This window comes from Tetrahymena thermophila, assembly GCF_000189635.1.
Source record: "Tetrahymena thermophila SB210 genomic scaffold scf_8254403, whole genome shotgun sequence".
Taxonomy (NCBI): Eukaryota; Ciliophora; class Oligohymenophorea; order Hymenostomatida; family Tetrahymenidae; genus Tetrahymena; species Tetrahymena thermophila.
In genome coordinates, this window is record NW_002476186.1 from 305,412 (window position 1) to 319,233 (window position 13,822).

The 13,822-nt window shown below is 23.9% G+C and overlaps 4 protein-coding genes across 4 annotated transcripts; 1 reads left to right on the top strand and 3 right to left on the bottom strand. All coding sequences in view use genetic code 6, as the record gives it.

Annotated features, from left to right (window-relative positions):
• Positions 1-459: 459 nt before the first annotated feature.
• TTHERM_00474810 (hypothetical protein) lies at positions 460-1,443 on the top strand (the record flags this gene model as incomplete). The annotated part of the gene is made up of 4 exons (XM_001023963.2): positions 460-511; positions 562-693; positions 760-1,028; positions 1,093-1,443. 4 exons carry the CDS (start codon positions 460-462, stop codon positions 1,441-1,443), a joined length of 804 nt encoding a protein of 267 aa, XP_001023963.2.
• Positions 1,444-2,431: 988 nt separating this feature from the next.
• TTHERM_00474830 (tetrin C, putative) lies at positions 2,432-4,761 on the bottom strand (the record flags this gene model as incomplete). Its single annotated transcript, XM_001023965.1, has 2 exons — positions 2,432-2,916; positions 3,021-4,761. 2 exons carry the CDS (start codon positions 4,759-4,761, stop codon positions 2,432-2,434), a joined length of 2,226 nt encoding a protein of 741 aa, XP_001023965.1.
• A 1,318-nt stretch (positions 4,762-6,079) lies between these two features.
• TTHERM_00474850 (hypothetical protein) lies at positions 6,080-9,386 on the bottom strand. The gene is made up of 8 exons (XM_001023967.3): positions 9,165-9,386; positions 9,085-9,094; positions 8,841-8,898; positions 8,399-8,679; positions 7,915-8,185; positions 7,691-7,815; positions 7,476-7,586; positions 6,080-7,055 (listed from the first exon to the last, which is right to left on the bottom strand). Exons 1-8 carry the CDS (start codon positions 9,176-9,178, stop codon positions 6,213-6,215), a joined length of 1,713 nt encoding a protein of 570 aa, XP_001023967.3. The 5' UTR covers positions 9,179-9,386; the 3' UTR covers positions 6,080-6,212.
• Positions 9,387-11,110: 1,724 nt separating this feature from the next.
• Positions 11,111-12,616, bottom strand: TTHERM_00474860 (hypothetical protein; the record flags this gene model as incomplete). Its single annotated transcript, XM_001023968.1, has 1 exon — positions 11,111-12,616. One exon carries the CDS (start codon positions 12,614-12,616, stop codon positions 11,111-11,113), a length of 1,506 nt encoding a protein of 501 aa, XP_001023968.1.
• Between the last annotated feature and the right edge of the window lie 1,206 nt (positions 12,617-13,822).

Below are 13,822 nucleotides of genomic sequence, written 5' to 3' on the forward strand. Positions count from 1 at the left end.
TTAAAAAAAAAATTAATATTTTTTTATAACTGCCTCATTAAATAATACAAAATTTAAAAATTGTAAATTAAAAATAAGTATTTATCTTCGTCGATAAAAAGTCAAATCATATTTAAATATAAGATTTTAATTTTAAAAAATGTAAATTATATTAGAATACTAATTTTATCATTAAAATAGACTTTTTATTAAAAATACTAGCCATTTAGATTGTTAGTTGTTACAAAAGTATTTAAAATCACTAAAATTTGTTGGCAAAAACAAAAAAGTATTATTAATTTATTTAATCTTTTTTTTAATAATTTAAAAATTTGATTGATATTATTAATTAATTCTTTGAAATGAAAAATATTGTGTTGCGAATATATTTCTGAAAGAGAAAACAATAATTTTGAAAAAAATATTTATTAAACTTAACTCTAATTCAAATTAGTTAGAAATAAATTATTAGTTAGCATCATGGGTTTTGTTATCAGCTTGATAAGAGGAAAGCTTAAAAATATAGAACTGAGTAAATCTACATTATTTTATTTTTATTTTCTTACGCATATTATTTAAAAGGAATTATTCCAAGAGATTTGGTAGAATTTATACTTTTTCCAAATGTTGAAGTTAGTTACAGAATGAATTTAAAATAAGACTATGTTCAAGGAGTTGAAAAATTGGATACTAATGCGTGGGAAGTAGATTTAAGTAAATTAGAAAATAACAACATCAAATTTTAAAAATTTTCATATAATTTAATTTTAATGTTGATAGTTAATGACAAAACTAGATAGTTAGCTTAAAAAATCAAGGAGAAAATCAGCTAAACTCATAAAAAAGAGAAAAAACAAATACCTCAAGAGGAGAATTTGCAGGCTGAAATGGAGTAGAAATAGCTAAGAAAAATATTATCAAAAATCAGCGGTTTAAAAAATAAACTTTTGCAAAGATAAAAGGACATAGATATTTAAAAGAAAGAAATGTAAGGCTTAAAGTTAAAAAAAGATAAGATATAATTATAAGTTGATATTATGAACTAAATGGTAAATATTAGTTTTAAAAAATTGAAGATTATTCAATAGTAAATTTAATTTTTAAATTAAAAAGATTAGAGAAGAAGAAGAAAAATACCATGCTTATAGAAATTTTGATTTTACTTATGTTACAAAAACATATAAGCTGGTTGATGTAAAATAATAAGCAAAAAAAAAATTCACATCTTCTTCTCAAGCTCATAAACTTTCATAATTGAGTTTATCTATGAGTAGACCTTAATCAAGTAATAACAATCCTCAACTTTCTTAAATAAAAGCAGAATCTATTAGACAGAGAGATAATTCTAAGTATTTTTCATAATATGTTTCAGAAGATGCTACTCCAAGCAGGAGAAACCATTATAAAGGAAAAGCTCAGACTCCTATTTCCTAATAAAATAAAAATAAAGAATTAATATTATGATTGATTATTTTAGTTGCATGTCTCAAAAGTTAAAAATGATTAATAATCATCTTAAAGTTTAAAAAATTAAAATGTATTATTCGGAAATTTTATTTCTATTAAGGGTATTTTATATATATTTTAATCAATAAGATTTATTTAATTTTTATTATTTTACTTTCAATTTTTATGATAGGAAATGTTTTTATTTTTTAAAAGAAATTCTTTCAAATAAATATTTTAGATAACTAAAATTTAGGATAATAAATAATGCTTATATTATTTTTTATAAAAGACTGTTAAAATTATTACTTTTAAATTTAAGTAAGGAAAATAATAGGAAAAAATTAAAAAAAACTTATCAATTTACACAATTTCTTCATTTACTTTTTATTGTGATTAGAAATTAAAAATAAATGATAAATTTGAAGATAAATGAATGTATAAAAGAATTTATTCTATTTACAATATATAATAGTTTTTGAATACGAAATTATTATCGTTTATAATCTTCATTTATATTTATTTATATTTATAATTTATTAAATATATAAAAAGGTATTTTTACCAAACAACATATCATCTTGCATTCATACATACATTCACTACTCACTCAGGCACTTAATCAATTAGATGTTCAATCAATCAATTAATATCTTTGAAAAAATCTTATTCTATACAAAATAGTGAATGGCTGTTGTTTCTTGGATTATGTATTTAGTTGAACATGAATGCAAATATGATAGTGGTTACAGAAAGATGCTTGAAGCTTTGTTATTAGGATTTGAGAATCAAGTAAGCTGTAAAGCTAGCTTTCAAACATTAGAAAAATTGAGGATAATTTATGATGAAGAAGTAAGATTTGTAATTTATTTTTAATAGATTTTCGAAAAATGGATTTCAGAAAAATTAAATTGGTTAGTATTTATTTGATTGAATGATTGAATGAATGATTGATATTTAAAATTAATCATTCAATCATGGATGAATTGGATTTCAGTAAATTTTCTCATTATTAGATCTTAGAAGCAGAAGAGGGATATCTTGTGTGTCTAGCTTTGGAGTAAGAATCATAGATACTCTTATTATTTATAATTTCGTTTCCTAAAGCTTATATTTGAGATTGATGTTCTTTAAGTTTTTCAGCGTTGTATTTAAATTCACCAATTGCAGATTCTAACTTTTCATATTTGTTGATCATATCGTGAACTTCTTAATCCTTTAAGTTGACAAGGTGCTTGAGATCATTTATTTCAGTGTTCATAATATTGACTTAGTTTTGATGAGAAATCTTAATAGATTCAATGACGTTATTATTAGAAGTTTCTAATTTCTTTCTCTAATCTTCTAATTCACTAGCCTTGAGCTTTTCTAATCTTCTAAGATGGTCATTTTGACTGTCATTGTCTTATTTGAGTTTTTTGATTTCTCTGTCTTGTAATTCTCTGTGCTTCAAGTGATTTTAAACTTCTTTTTCCTTGATTTCGATGGTATCTTTTAAATTAAATAAAAGGTTTAAATAAAATTTTTATTTTCAACAAATAAATTAATTTAAATGTAAGCAATTTTATTGATTTAAATAATATTAAAAATTTTACCTTTAAGTCTTTGAATGTCTTCCTTTAAGTAGTTGATGGTTGATTCTAACTTCTTCTTTTGTTCGTTAGCCTTTGTTTCTAAGACAGAGAGCTTAAGCTTCAAATCTTCAACTGTGATATCACGTTCATGTTAGAGATGAGCATACTTCTTCTTCCATTCTTCAATTTCAGCAAAGGCATTAGAAATATCTTATTCAAGACCGTCACGGATTTCAGCGTGTTGAGCACGGTTTGAATCAATTTCTTAATTCTTAGCAAGAAGTAACTATTTAAGATTTTCAATTTCTTCTTGGAGATACTTAATTTAATTGCGTTGAGCAGAAGCGAATTCATTTTATTGGTTGTTGAGGGTGTCATACTTGATAGCTGCTTCTTAATTTTCTTAAGCGCGTTAGTTGTCAAGGTAAGTATATTTTATTTTCCAATTATCAACGTCAGCCATGAGACGATTGATTTCATCATTAAGACTATCACGTACAAGTTGCTTTTCGCGGATTTAGTTTTGAATTTCTGCTTCCTTAGCATCAATAATATTTTAAAGTTCATCCTTTTCAGCATTAAGGGCTTAGATTTGATTTTCGTGGTGGAACTTTAAACCTTAAATGTCAGAAGTGTGTTGATTATGAAGTTAATCATGGAGAGCAGAGATTTCACTGTTGGCGAAATCATTGTTATCAGCGATACGGTCCTTCAAGGCTTGTAAGTCATGACGCAAGTTGTGGGTTTCTTCTTCATAATTGCGCTTTAATCCTCTGTTTTAGTCAATAAGAGCTTCTATTTCTTTAGTCTTAACATCAAGTAGGTTACGAAGTTTATGGATTTCACCACTCATAACTTCCAATTCATTATCATGCAACTTCTTAAGGGAATCAAGCTATTCGCTGGCTTGTTAGTCGAGTTTGCTTCTTAAGTTTTCAAGTTCTTAGCGACTTTCAACTTCTAATTCAGAGATCTTCATCTTCAACTTTTCACGATCTTCATTAAGACGGTAGGCTTCAGAAGAACCATCGTAGCGGGCTTGAGAAATTTGGCTGCTGAGCTTAGCAATTTCCTTTTCACGATCTTCGACAATATTACGAAGTTTGCGGAGTTATTCTTCGTAGAGTTCAATGTTGGCAAGATGAGATTTCTTCAAGTTTTCTATCTTATCATGAGAGTCTGTGGTCAATTTGAAACGAACATCTTCATTTTCCTTGACCTTATCAATTTCTCCTTGCTTTAATTCATCGCGGAGACGAGCATTTTCTGTTGATAAACGCTTTAATTCCATTTCATAGTTGGACTTAAGAGAAATTATATTATTCATTTAAGTTTCATACTTTTGTCTCCAAATGTCGCTTTCGGCTTTGCGCTAATTAGTTTGCTTTTGTAATCCTTCATTTTCTTAAGATAGATTACCATTCATACGAACTAATTCTTCGCATTTGTGTTCAAGCTCAAGAGCCTTTTTAGCACGGAAGTGAGCCAATTCTAAGTCAGTGTTAGCTTAGCACAAGCTGCTTTCAAGTTCATTGCATCTGCTCTTCCATAAATCGATTTCTTCACCATTACCGATAATATTATTCTTGTAGGCAGTGCTTTAGTTTAAACCTCCTTCGTAATTGGGGCCAGTTTTCTTTGAAGTTTCAGGAGTTCTGGAGTAGTTGATTGGGCTACGTGAGTAACTGGTGTTAACAGGATTAACAACTGAGGGGTTTTTCTTGATAGGGGAAGAGGTGTAAGGACTTCTGCTATTGTACATCTTTTATTTATCTGTTGGTTGAATTAGTTTATTGTTGATTGATCAGATCTTAATACTTGTTTTGATTTTGCTAGTTGGATTGCTATTAATATAAAGAAAAATGGTGATTAGGATATGTTTTATATGCTGGGCAATTGCTAAAGTAGTTGCTTTATATGAAGAATTGAAGTACCTTTTGAAGATAAGTTTTATGCTGAATCTATTTTGCTTTGTTTTTATATGTGCTATTCCTCTCTCGAGTTTTTTAATTTTTTTTATTTTATTTTTAATATGAATTTTTTATTGGTTGGTCAATCCGCTTTTATATTACAAAATCAATCAATAAATTTTATATAAATTAGGAGTGATACATTCTTATTTCTGAATTAATTATAAATATACTTCTCTTCTGATAAAGTTAAAAATTATTTGGCTATTCATGAGAAAATTTTGATGAAATAATTATTGTCTGCTAAATCCCTTATTATTTTATTTGCTTTGTAAATACAAAAACTACTAAATTTTATTCTTTGGTGGATACTTCACTGCTTTATTTTGTATTTTATCCATAACTATTCACAAAAAAAATTTCGCCCTATCAAATTCACTATTCATTCCTTTAATTTTTAATTTTTTTACATACTTTTGATAAATATATTCGTTTATATCTCTCCTCAAACAGCTACTCATATTTTTTATTTCATTTTAACTTCGCCCAAAATACTTTGATTATTTTGCTTACCCAACCAAATAAATGAAAAACTAAAATAATCCACACATAAAATTTAAATTTAAATTTATTTAACGTTAAAAATAACAAACATTTATTTTTAGAACTACAATAGTAACTCTAAAATATTGAAGCAAATACATTAGATTTTAATGAAATCTGTATTACAATATGCTAAAAAAAATAAACTATTCTATCTTAAAATGAAATTGGAAAGCATTCAAATTTATTCAAAAGATTTTAAAATAGATAAAAATTCGATTGCTCTCTTAAATGATTTTAACTAAGTTAAAACATAAAAAGAATTTCCTTTCTATTAAAATGAACTCTCATATAATTTTTCATATGATAGAGAGATAGAATTTATTTAATAAATAAATAAGATATAATCTAAATTATTATTTTATAAGTCCAGCTTCTCTAATAAAAATTGCATATATATGGATATTAATAAATAAATAAAGAATTGAGTATTGATCATAAAATATAATTAATATTTAAACACAACTAAACCCCATAATTAAAGTTGATTTCCAACGACTTTTACACCTCAAAAAAAGTTAAGAGCATTGAAAATTTGTAAGCTCTAACAATATAAAATAATAAATTAAATTATTGAATGATTAAAATGAAATCAAATAATAATAAATAACATTTTGCAAAATAGTTAGTGAATATAAATTTGATTATTAATTAAGATTAATTTTTTTGATTAAACATATTAATTAATTTATTATTTTTTTCAAGATAATAACTTTTATTAAAAATCTTATGAACCTCCTACTCCAGTCTAATTGCTGAAAGAGGAGTATTCTATTTACATAGACTAATTATTATTATTATTATTATTAATATTATTACTGTTGTTTACAAATTACAAAGAGGTGGAGCCGATGCTGATTTTATCGGATCCATCTCCTTTTTATATATTATTTTCTTTTCCAGCTAAGCTTTTATTCAACAAATCTTTAGTAGAAATAAATGTTAATTCAGGATCTAAGTTAAATTTTTCAATACGCTTTATATGTAAAGGGCCAGGATTTATTTTCTTTTAGAACTCGCAAAAGCGCCTGTATTCTTCGTTTACCTAAGCCAGAAGCTCGTGCATGTATCTTATGGCTGTGTTATATTTTTCTAAATTATTTGAGAGAATAAGTACTTCATTTTATGTTTATTTCATATCATTAACAATCATTCTGAAAGTAATTTCTTCAGAAGTACTATAGGATGAATTGTTATTGTTATTACCACTACTATTACTAATATTATTTCCACTATTTTAGTTGTTTACACTAACCGCGTTGCTATTATTATTTGAATTATTACTATTAGCTATAATAGGTTTATTTGTATTTGCTGTATTTGGCTAATTTGTGCTCAAATTCGTGCTACTTCCTACATTGCTGTTGTTTCCATTGCTTGTTTTACTAATATTGTTATTCTGTTGTTGACTTCTTATTTCTTTGGCTTGATTTAATGAAATAACCAAATCTTCACTTCCACCAGTTTGTGAATTTTATTTACCGTTTCCAATTTCAACAGAATTCTTCTCACATAAATAAAACAACCTAAAAAAATTAGATGCCTATATTTTTAAAAAAATTTATTTTATTAAACAGAAAATCGTTTAAAATAATAATTATATGTCTGAATTGCATGTCATACAAAATATTTTTTTAAAACTTGACAAGAAAATAAAATAAATAAATAGAAGAATCAATTAATCTTTATTTGCTTAAGTAAGAAAGTTGATTAAAATTAATTGCAAATTCTAGTTCTTTCTACCTCTTTTTTAGTAATTAATTTATTTTGTCTAAAATTTGATAAATTTTAATTGATTTTTAATAGTTTAAATAAATAAATTATTTATCGCATAATTTAATTTGATATTTAGTTATCAAATAAAAATAAAAAAAAGTAAATTATTTATTTATTTAATTATTCAAAGATTTATAATCAACTATTATTTCTAAAAATCTAAATAACCCTAAAATAAAATTATTACCGAAGCTCCCATAATTCTTTCTTTTAAATGAAATTCTGGATCATTTATTTCCATTGTAAACATACTGGTATATTTATATTTGCTTACTAGTTACTTCATCTATCTATCATCCTATTTATAAAAATTAATTTAATGATTTGAATATGCATATTTTTCTGTCTTTTTGAATGTCTATTTTTATAATAAGTAATAGAAATAATTAAAAAATGACTAACTTCTAAAGTCGAAATCCGAATCAAGTAAACTTCATCTTTTATTGTTTCATGCATGAAATGGCCAATTAACTTATTTTCATTTTATTCGTCAGGATCCTCAACACAAAGTTGAATTTCTAACCTAGCTTTTTAAAATGTTCATGTTTGAATTTTAATATCAATTTTATTTAAGGAAGAAGAAGCAATAAACTAACTTGAAAAAGTTAAATTGTATGAATTAATACCATTAATATCTTCTAAAACGAAATTGTTCATCGCCCTTTAGGCACAAAATGCTGATATTAAATCCTAAAAGAAAATGTAGCTTACACATTTATCTTTAATTACAATTTTCTCTATCTTTCCAAATACATGGAAGAATCTCTTTAGGTCTGCTTCATCGAATTAAAATAAATCCTCGTTCTTTTATGTGTATACCTTATCAGTTTATTTATCTTCAAAAACTAACCTTATCTTAATTAACCTATTCATATCATAATGCTCCAACTATGGATTCTATTATTTATTGTAAAATAATTTTCTCAATAAAATATTAAAATAATTATCTAATAGTCATAATTTTAACTAGGTTAATTTGAAAAATACCACTTAGTAGACACAAATATTATTTCTTTTTTTTAAAGATTGTCATATGGAAGGTATAAGCTAATTAGCTGGGTTATTTAAGTTATTGTTTAAATTATTTTTTAAAACTAAATTTATTATTACCACTTTATATATGTCCTCTTCAATACCTCTCTTTAATTATTCTCTATCAAATAATTTTCTGTACTTATTCTAGTAGTACTAAATCATGCTATTCATATCTTTTTCTATATCTTCAGATGGTTTTTAAGCAAAAAAAACTCTAGGATCGTTTGTAAACTACTCATCTTTTTAATCAAAATCTGCATTTTCTGAATAATTTCTATATTTATAAGGAGAGCTTCCTCTACCTCCATCAACACGATATCCTCTGTTTTTATAATAATATCTCTAACTTCCATAATCTATTTATAAAATTGATAAAATAAACTATCTTCTGTAACTATTGATTAATTTTATTTTGAAAAATGCATATTAATACAAAGTTTTCTCAAAATGGAATAAAAATATTTAAAAAGCATGAAAGGCAATCACTTTTAAAATATCTAATAATTATTTTATTTACCATTAAGCTAGTAATAAGATTTGTCATAGCCTTAACTACCATTACTTCTTCCATATTACTATAATTACATTAAATTGATTAATATCCTCAAATATTTTAAAATATTTGAAAATGTTAAAAAAACAATATCTTTTTAAAGTGTAAAAGGATCTAACCAATAATAGCTTTGTCTAAAAACATTTTTGAAATCAATTTTGTGGATAAAAATGATAACATTGCTTTTTATATGTATTTTTCTAATTACCTACTTTCGGCTATTTTTAAATAATAAAATATAGTTATTAGCAACTAATCTTAATTTAGAATGAAAGCATCAAATTTTACATGAAATGACTCATAATGAAAATAGTAGCTCTTCTACAGTTATATGATACGAAAATTTTTATAATTACTATGAAATAAAATATTTTTGAGCGAAATTCACTTTATTTATGACTTAATATTTATCTAAAGATCTCACAAAATTATTTAATTTATGTTATTGAATTTAATTTAGTATTAAATTCCAAAAAAAAGGTGTAAAAATTTATATATAAGTCGTTTTTCTTCATCATTCATCTCTATAGGATTTCATATATGTCCTGAATATTTTTAAAGTCGTCCTTATATTTATTTTTAAAAATTAAACTAGATAGATTCTTTGCGCACTTCTTTATAATTTCTGCTCAACTTTTACATTTCCAAAAAATTTAATATTAATTAGTTAGTTATACCTCCCTTTATCCATTTTAATATGAAGATTAATACTTTTGTCTTAAACCTTCTATATATCATGATTAAATAAAAATAAGCTAAAATTCACATAAATATTTTATTTAACTCATCAAAGTTAACATTACTTTTAAATAATAACTATTTTTACAATTTCTTAAAATAAATTTCCTTTACATTTTTTATAGAAAGATAAAACTTAGCACATGTTTTTGAGAACTTCTAAATAATTTCTGCTCATTTTCATAATTTTAATTAATTAAAAATTCTATTTATATATACCCATATTAAATAAGAATAAATTATATGTCAGATTGATATTTTAATACGTGAATTGAATTAACAAGTAAACAGTCTTTTTTAAAATATAATTTCAAAAATATTTTTAATTGTAAAACAAAGATAAAAACATATCTGGATTAAAAATTAATTTTTTCTATAATTTTTTTACTTCTTAAAATTGAGTTTATAGTTTGCTATTTAAATGTCTTTTAAGTATTATTGAGTTATATTTGAAATAAATTAATTTTACTTAAAATTAATAATTAATTTGAATAAGGTGAATTAATACACTATAAAAGATATCGTTAATGTGTAATAATTTTATAAGTTTTAACAAAAGTAATGATGATTTAATATGAAAATAAAGTTGTGTTAAAATAGTGAAAATGTTATAAATTTTATACAAAAAAGAAGTTAAAATTAAATGAGTAATTAATCCTCTTTTATTAAGTTAAGATTATTTATACATAATATTTTGCATTATTAAAACTACCTTATATAAATTATTTAAATATTTTATAATAAATTACTCTCTTTTGAAGATTGCTCTTTTAAAATAAAGCTATAATCAGCGAGACGAATTGTAATATTTTTCTTTTCTTTGGGTGAAAATAAATTTGTGGCAGTAAGTTTATTTTTATTAAATTTTTTCTTGAAGTAAAAATAACCATAAATTAAATCTGATCTTGAAATGACATGGCATGTTAGTTAAATAAATAAACAAGTGCCAACTATTATGCCTTGGGCTTTAACTATATTTTTTGGAATTTTTAAAATATTTTAGTTGAGATGAATATTTATTTTTAACTTTTTTTTAGTAGGTTTAGCGATTTTGAATATTTCTATTTTTTATTTACTTTAATTTTATAATTGAAGTTAGAATGTAATGATCATGTATGTTTTGAGTAGCAGATAGGTTCTTTTCGTTTGAGTGTTTTCAATTATTTTATTTTTTAAAAAGCTGCTTTTTGTTAGAGAACAATTCTTCAATTATTTGCTTTCTTCTTTCTTGCAAATTGTAAATTGGGAGAGAGAAATTATGAAGTTAATCAAATTAATATTTTTTTAATTTCTTATTTTTTTTTATTTATTTATTTACTAATAGCTGATAGTTAATAAGTTAGTGATTTTGTTAATTAATTTGTTTTTAGTTATTTATTTATTTATTTATTTTTGTTGGTTTGTTTATTTGTCAGTTTAATAATATATTTTGATAAAATGATATTTCAAATAATTAAATGGATAAATCAATCAAAAGTGTTCAAATCCTTAAATTCTCATTCTTTCATGTCATTTTTGTTATTAAAGGTATCATCCTTCTTTGTTTCTTTAGTACTTTCACTTTTATCTTCATCGACAGTATCTTTTTGTCCTCTATACATAATTCTATCAGTATTGTAGCCATTAGAATAATCAATATATTCACTTTAGTTTCCATACATGTGCTCTAGGTGTAAATTTGGTACCCTTAACTCTGAAACTCCGTTAATTAAGCTTGGCTGATGAGAGTGTAAACCTTTTTTAGGGTTAATTTTGAATTTAGACTTAAATGCTTCATCATCTTCGTCATCATTAGTTACTTCACAAATTTATTCATTAGGTTTCCAACTCATGCAGCGCGAAGTCATGCTACCTTTAGGGAATACACCAAGACGCTTTCCATATGATGAAGTTGAGAATGTTCTTTAATGCCCGCCTTAACCATTATCTGCACTTTACATTTTTTGTAATTTTAATTTTCTATCTCTTTGTATTTCTTCGTTCCTAAGTACAATTTTGCGGTGATTTCTATCAATTTAACGAGCTCTTTCTTTTGTGATATTTAACGTAAGAGGTTATTCGATAGAGTCCTCCTCATCAAAAAATTTTCTCAGTTTTCCAAAGTCATGAAGGGCAGAATTAAGCTTTATTAGCTCAATAAAGAGCTCATAGAACTACATCTAGTCTTGCTCAAGCATGGACTCGTAGTTATTAACCATTTGCATAATTTATTTATGCATATAATTGTAATAAATAATGCAATCCTTTAAAACCATGTAGGCAATATCTTTCGCGATTGAAATAAATTTGAATTCAGTAAATATTATGTAAAATTGCTTTTAAAGCTTTATCAGGAAATTAACAAGATTGTTTACTTTGAAAAGAATGATTATTTTTAATGTATTATTCATCTAGTTATTTCCATTTTTAGACTAATTCTGTTACTATTACTATTATTAATTAAAATACTGCTACATGTCACCATTCTAACTTGAGTGGTTATTAGGATTTGTGTCTTTCTCACACCCTTGCATGCAGGTTTTGTAAGTTTCTAAATTTAAGGACATCCTCATCAAATAATCGTAGTAATGCTTTATTAAATACTCCTCTAACCAACTCTCAATATCCATATAATGGAATACCATTTGTTTTTATTTAGCTTGCTTCTATGAGAGTTGAGAAAGGTTAGTCTTTTCTCTCAAACAATTTGGCTTGATTGAAAGAAACTCTTCTGCAAAATCGAAACCTATTTTTTTTATGCTTTTATGAATCAGTGCTAAGAATTTTAGTCTGCGCTACAATGACAAATCTTAGTTATCCTTAAAATACTAAAAAAATAAATGGATAGCTTCTTATTGTTTTACTTCAGTTTTACCATTTAAGAACGAAAGAACCTTTAATAAATCATCATAATCAATTTCATCAAAATTTTCTTTGAGGAAGCAAGTATTCTTAAAAGCTTTTTCGATTGGAGTCTGATGCTTTATAAACGAATTGAAGAGACCACTAAAAAATTTACTCATTTTTATAATGTCTGGAATGTATTAGTCTTATATTTATCTAGTCTTGAAAAATGTTAAGCTATTTGATTATTCGATATTTAGATTTGTTAATGAATATTTATCCCCTTTTGCAAGTGGTGCTGCTGGTGGCTATATTTATGTTAGTAAAGGTACTTTGTACAAATATATTGCTTTATAATGTATGATGGTTATTAATATAGAGTTGTCCTCTATGCTTTAAAAAACCTAATTTACTTTTAATTGAAATTATTAATGTATTTTTAATAATTATATTTATTGATTTTTTTCACTTACTTTCAATATTTGATAAAATTTTTGTGAAAGAAATCAATACATTTATGATTGTTTTGTATATTTATATAAATGAAAAAAAAAATGACTTGGTTTTATTTTACATTATTTTTATTTTTCAAAGCGTTGACTATTTTTTTTATCAAAAAGGTCATCTTAAAAATTAAGTGTAAATTAAATAACTAATTTAGATTATTACTAAAGTTTTTTTTATTCACAAAATGACTACATTCTAAAGTTAAGACACTAATAACACCAATAAATTTTTTAGTTTATAAATTTTACCTCTTCCATAAAACTAGTTCTCTATTTTGCTTCTAATCATGAAAAAAAGTAAAGTATATAATTCTTTTATTTGAGTTTTAGTATGTAGTTTTAATAAATTACTCTGAATTTTAGCAAAAATTAAAAACATAAGCTTTTTAAAATGTTCAAAAGTTATAAATAACCTAAAGAAATTCAATTTTTTCTATATAAATTATATTCTACTATTTTATTTTTCTATCAGACTTAATGGTGAAATTTTTATTAAAAGTTAACATTAGTTATAATTTAGATAATTAAAGTAATCGTTTGTTATAGACAGAGTAATATTAATAACAAATTGGTTAGATACTATTTATAAGTATTTAAAAATGTAAATCAAGATATTCAATAACTTAATGGAACTAAATTATCATAATAATTACATAGTTCTTATTACAGCTTACAAATACTCTGTCTGTTTAATTAAAAAATAGTTTTATTTGCTTATTACCTCTTTATCCCTTTCGCAATTAATAAATAAACCATTTGAAAATCTACGGAATATTAAATTAAAAATTTTTGTTTATTAAATTTATTTATAAAACTAATTAATCCATTTGTTAGATAGTATAGTGGACTTTAATAATCAATATAAAATTATTAACTCAT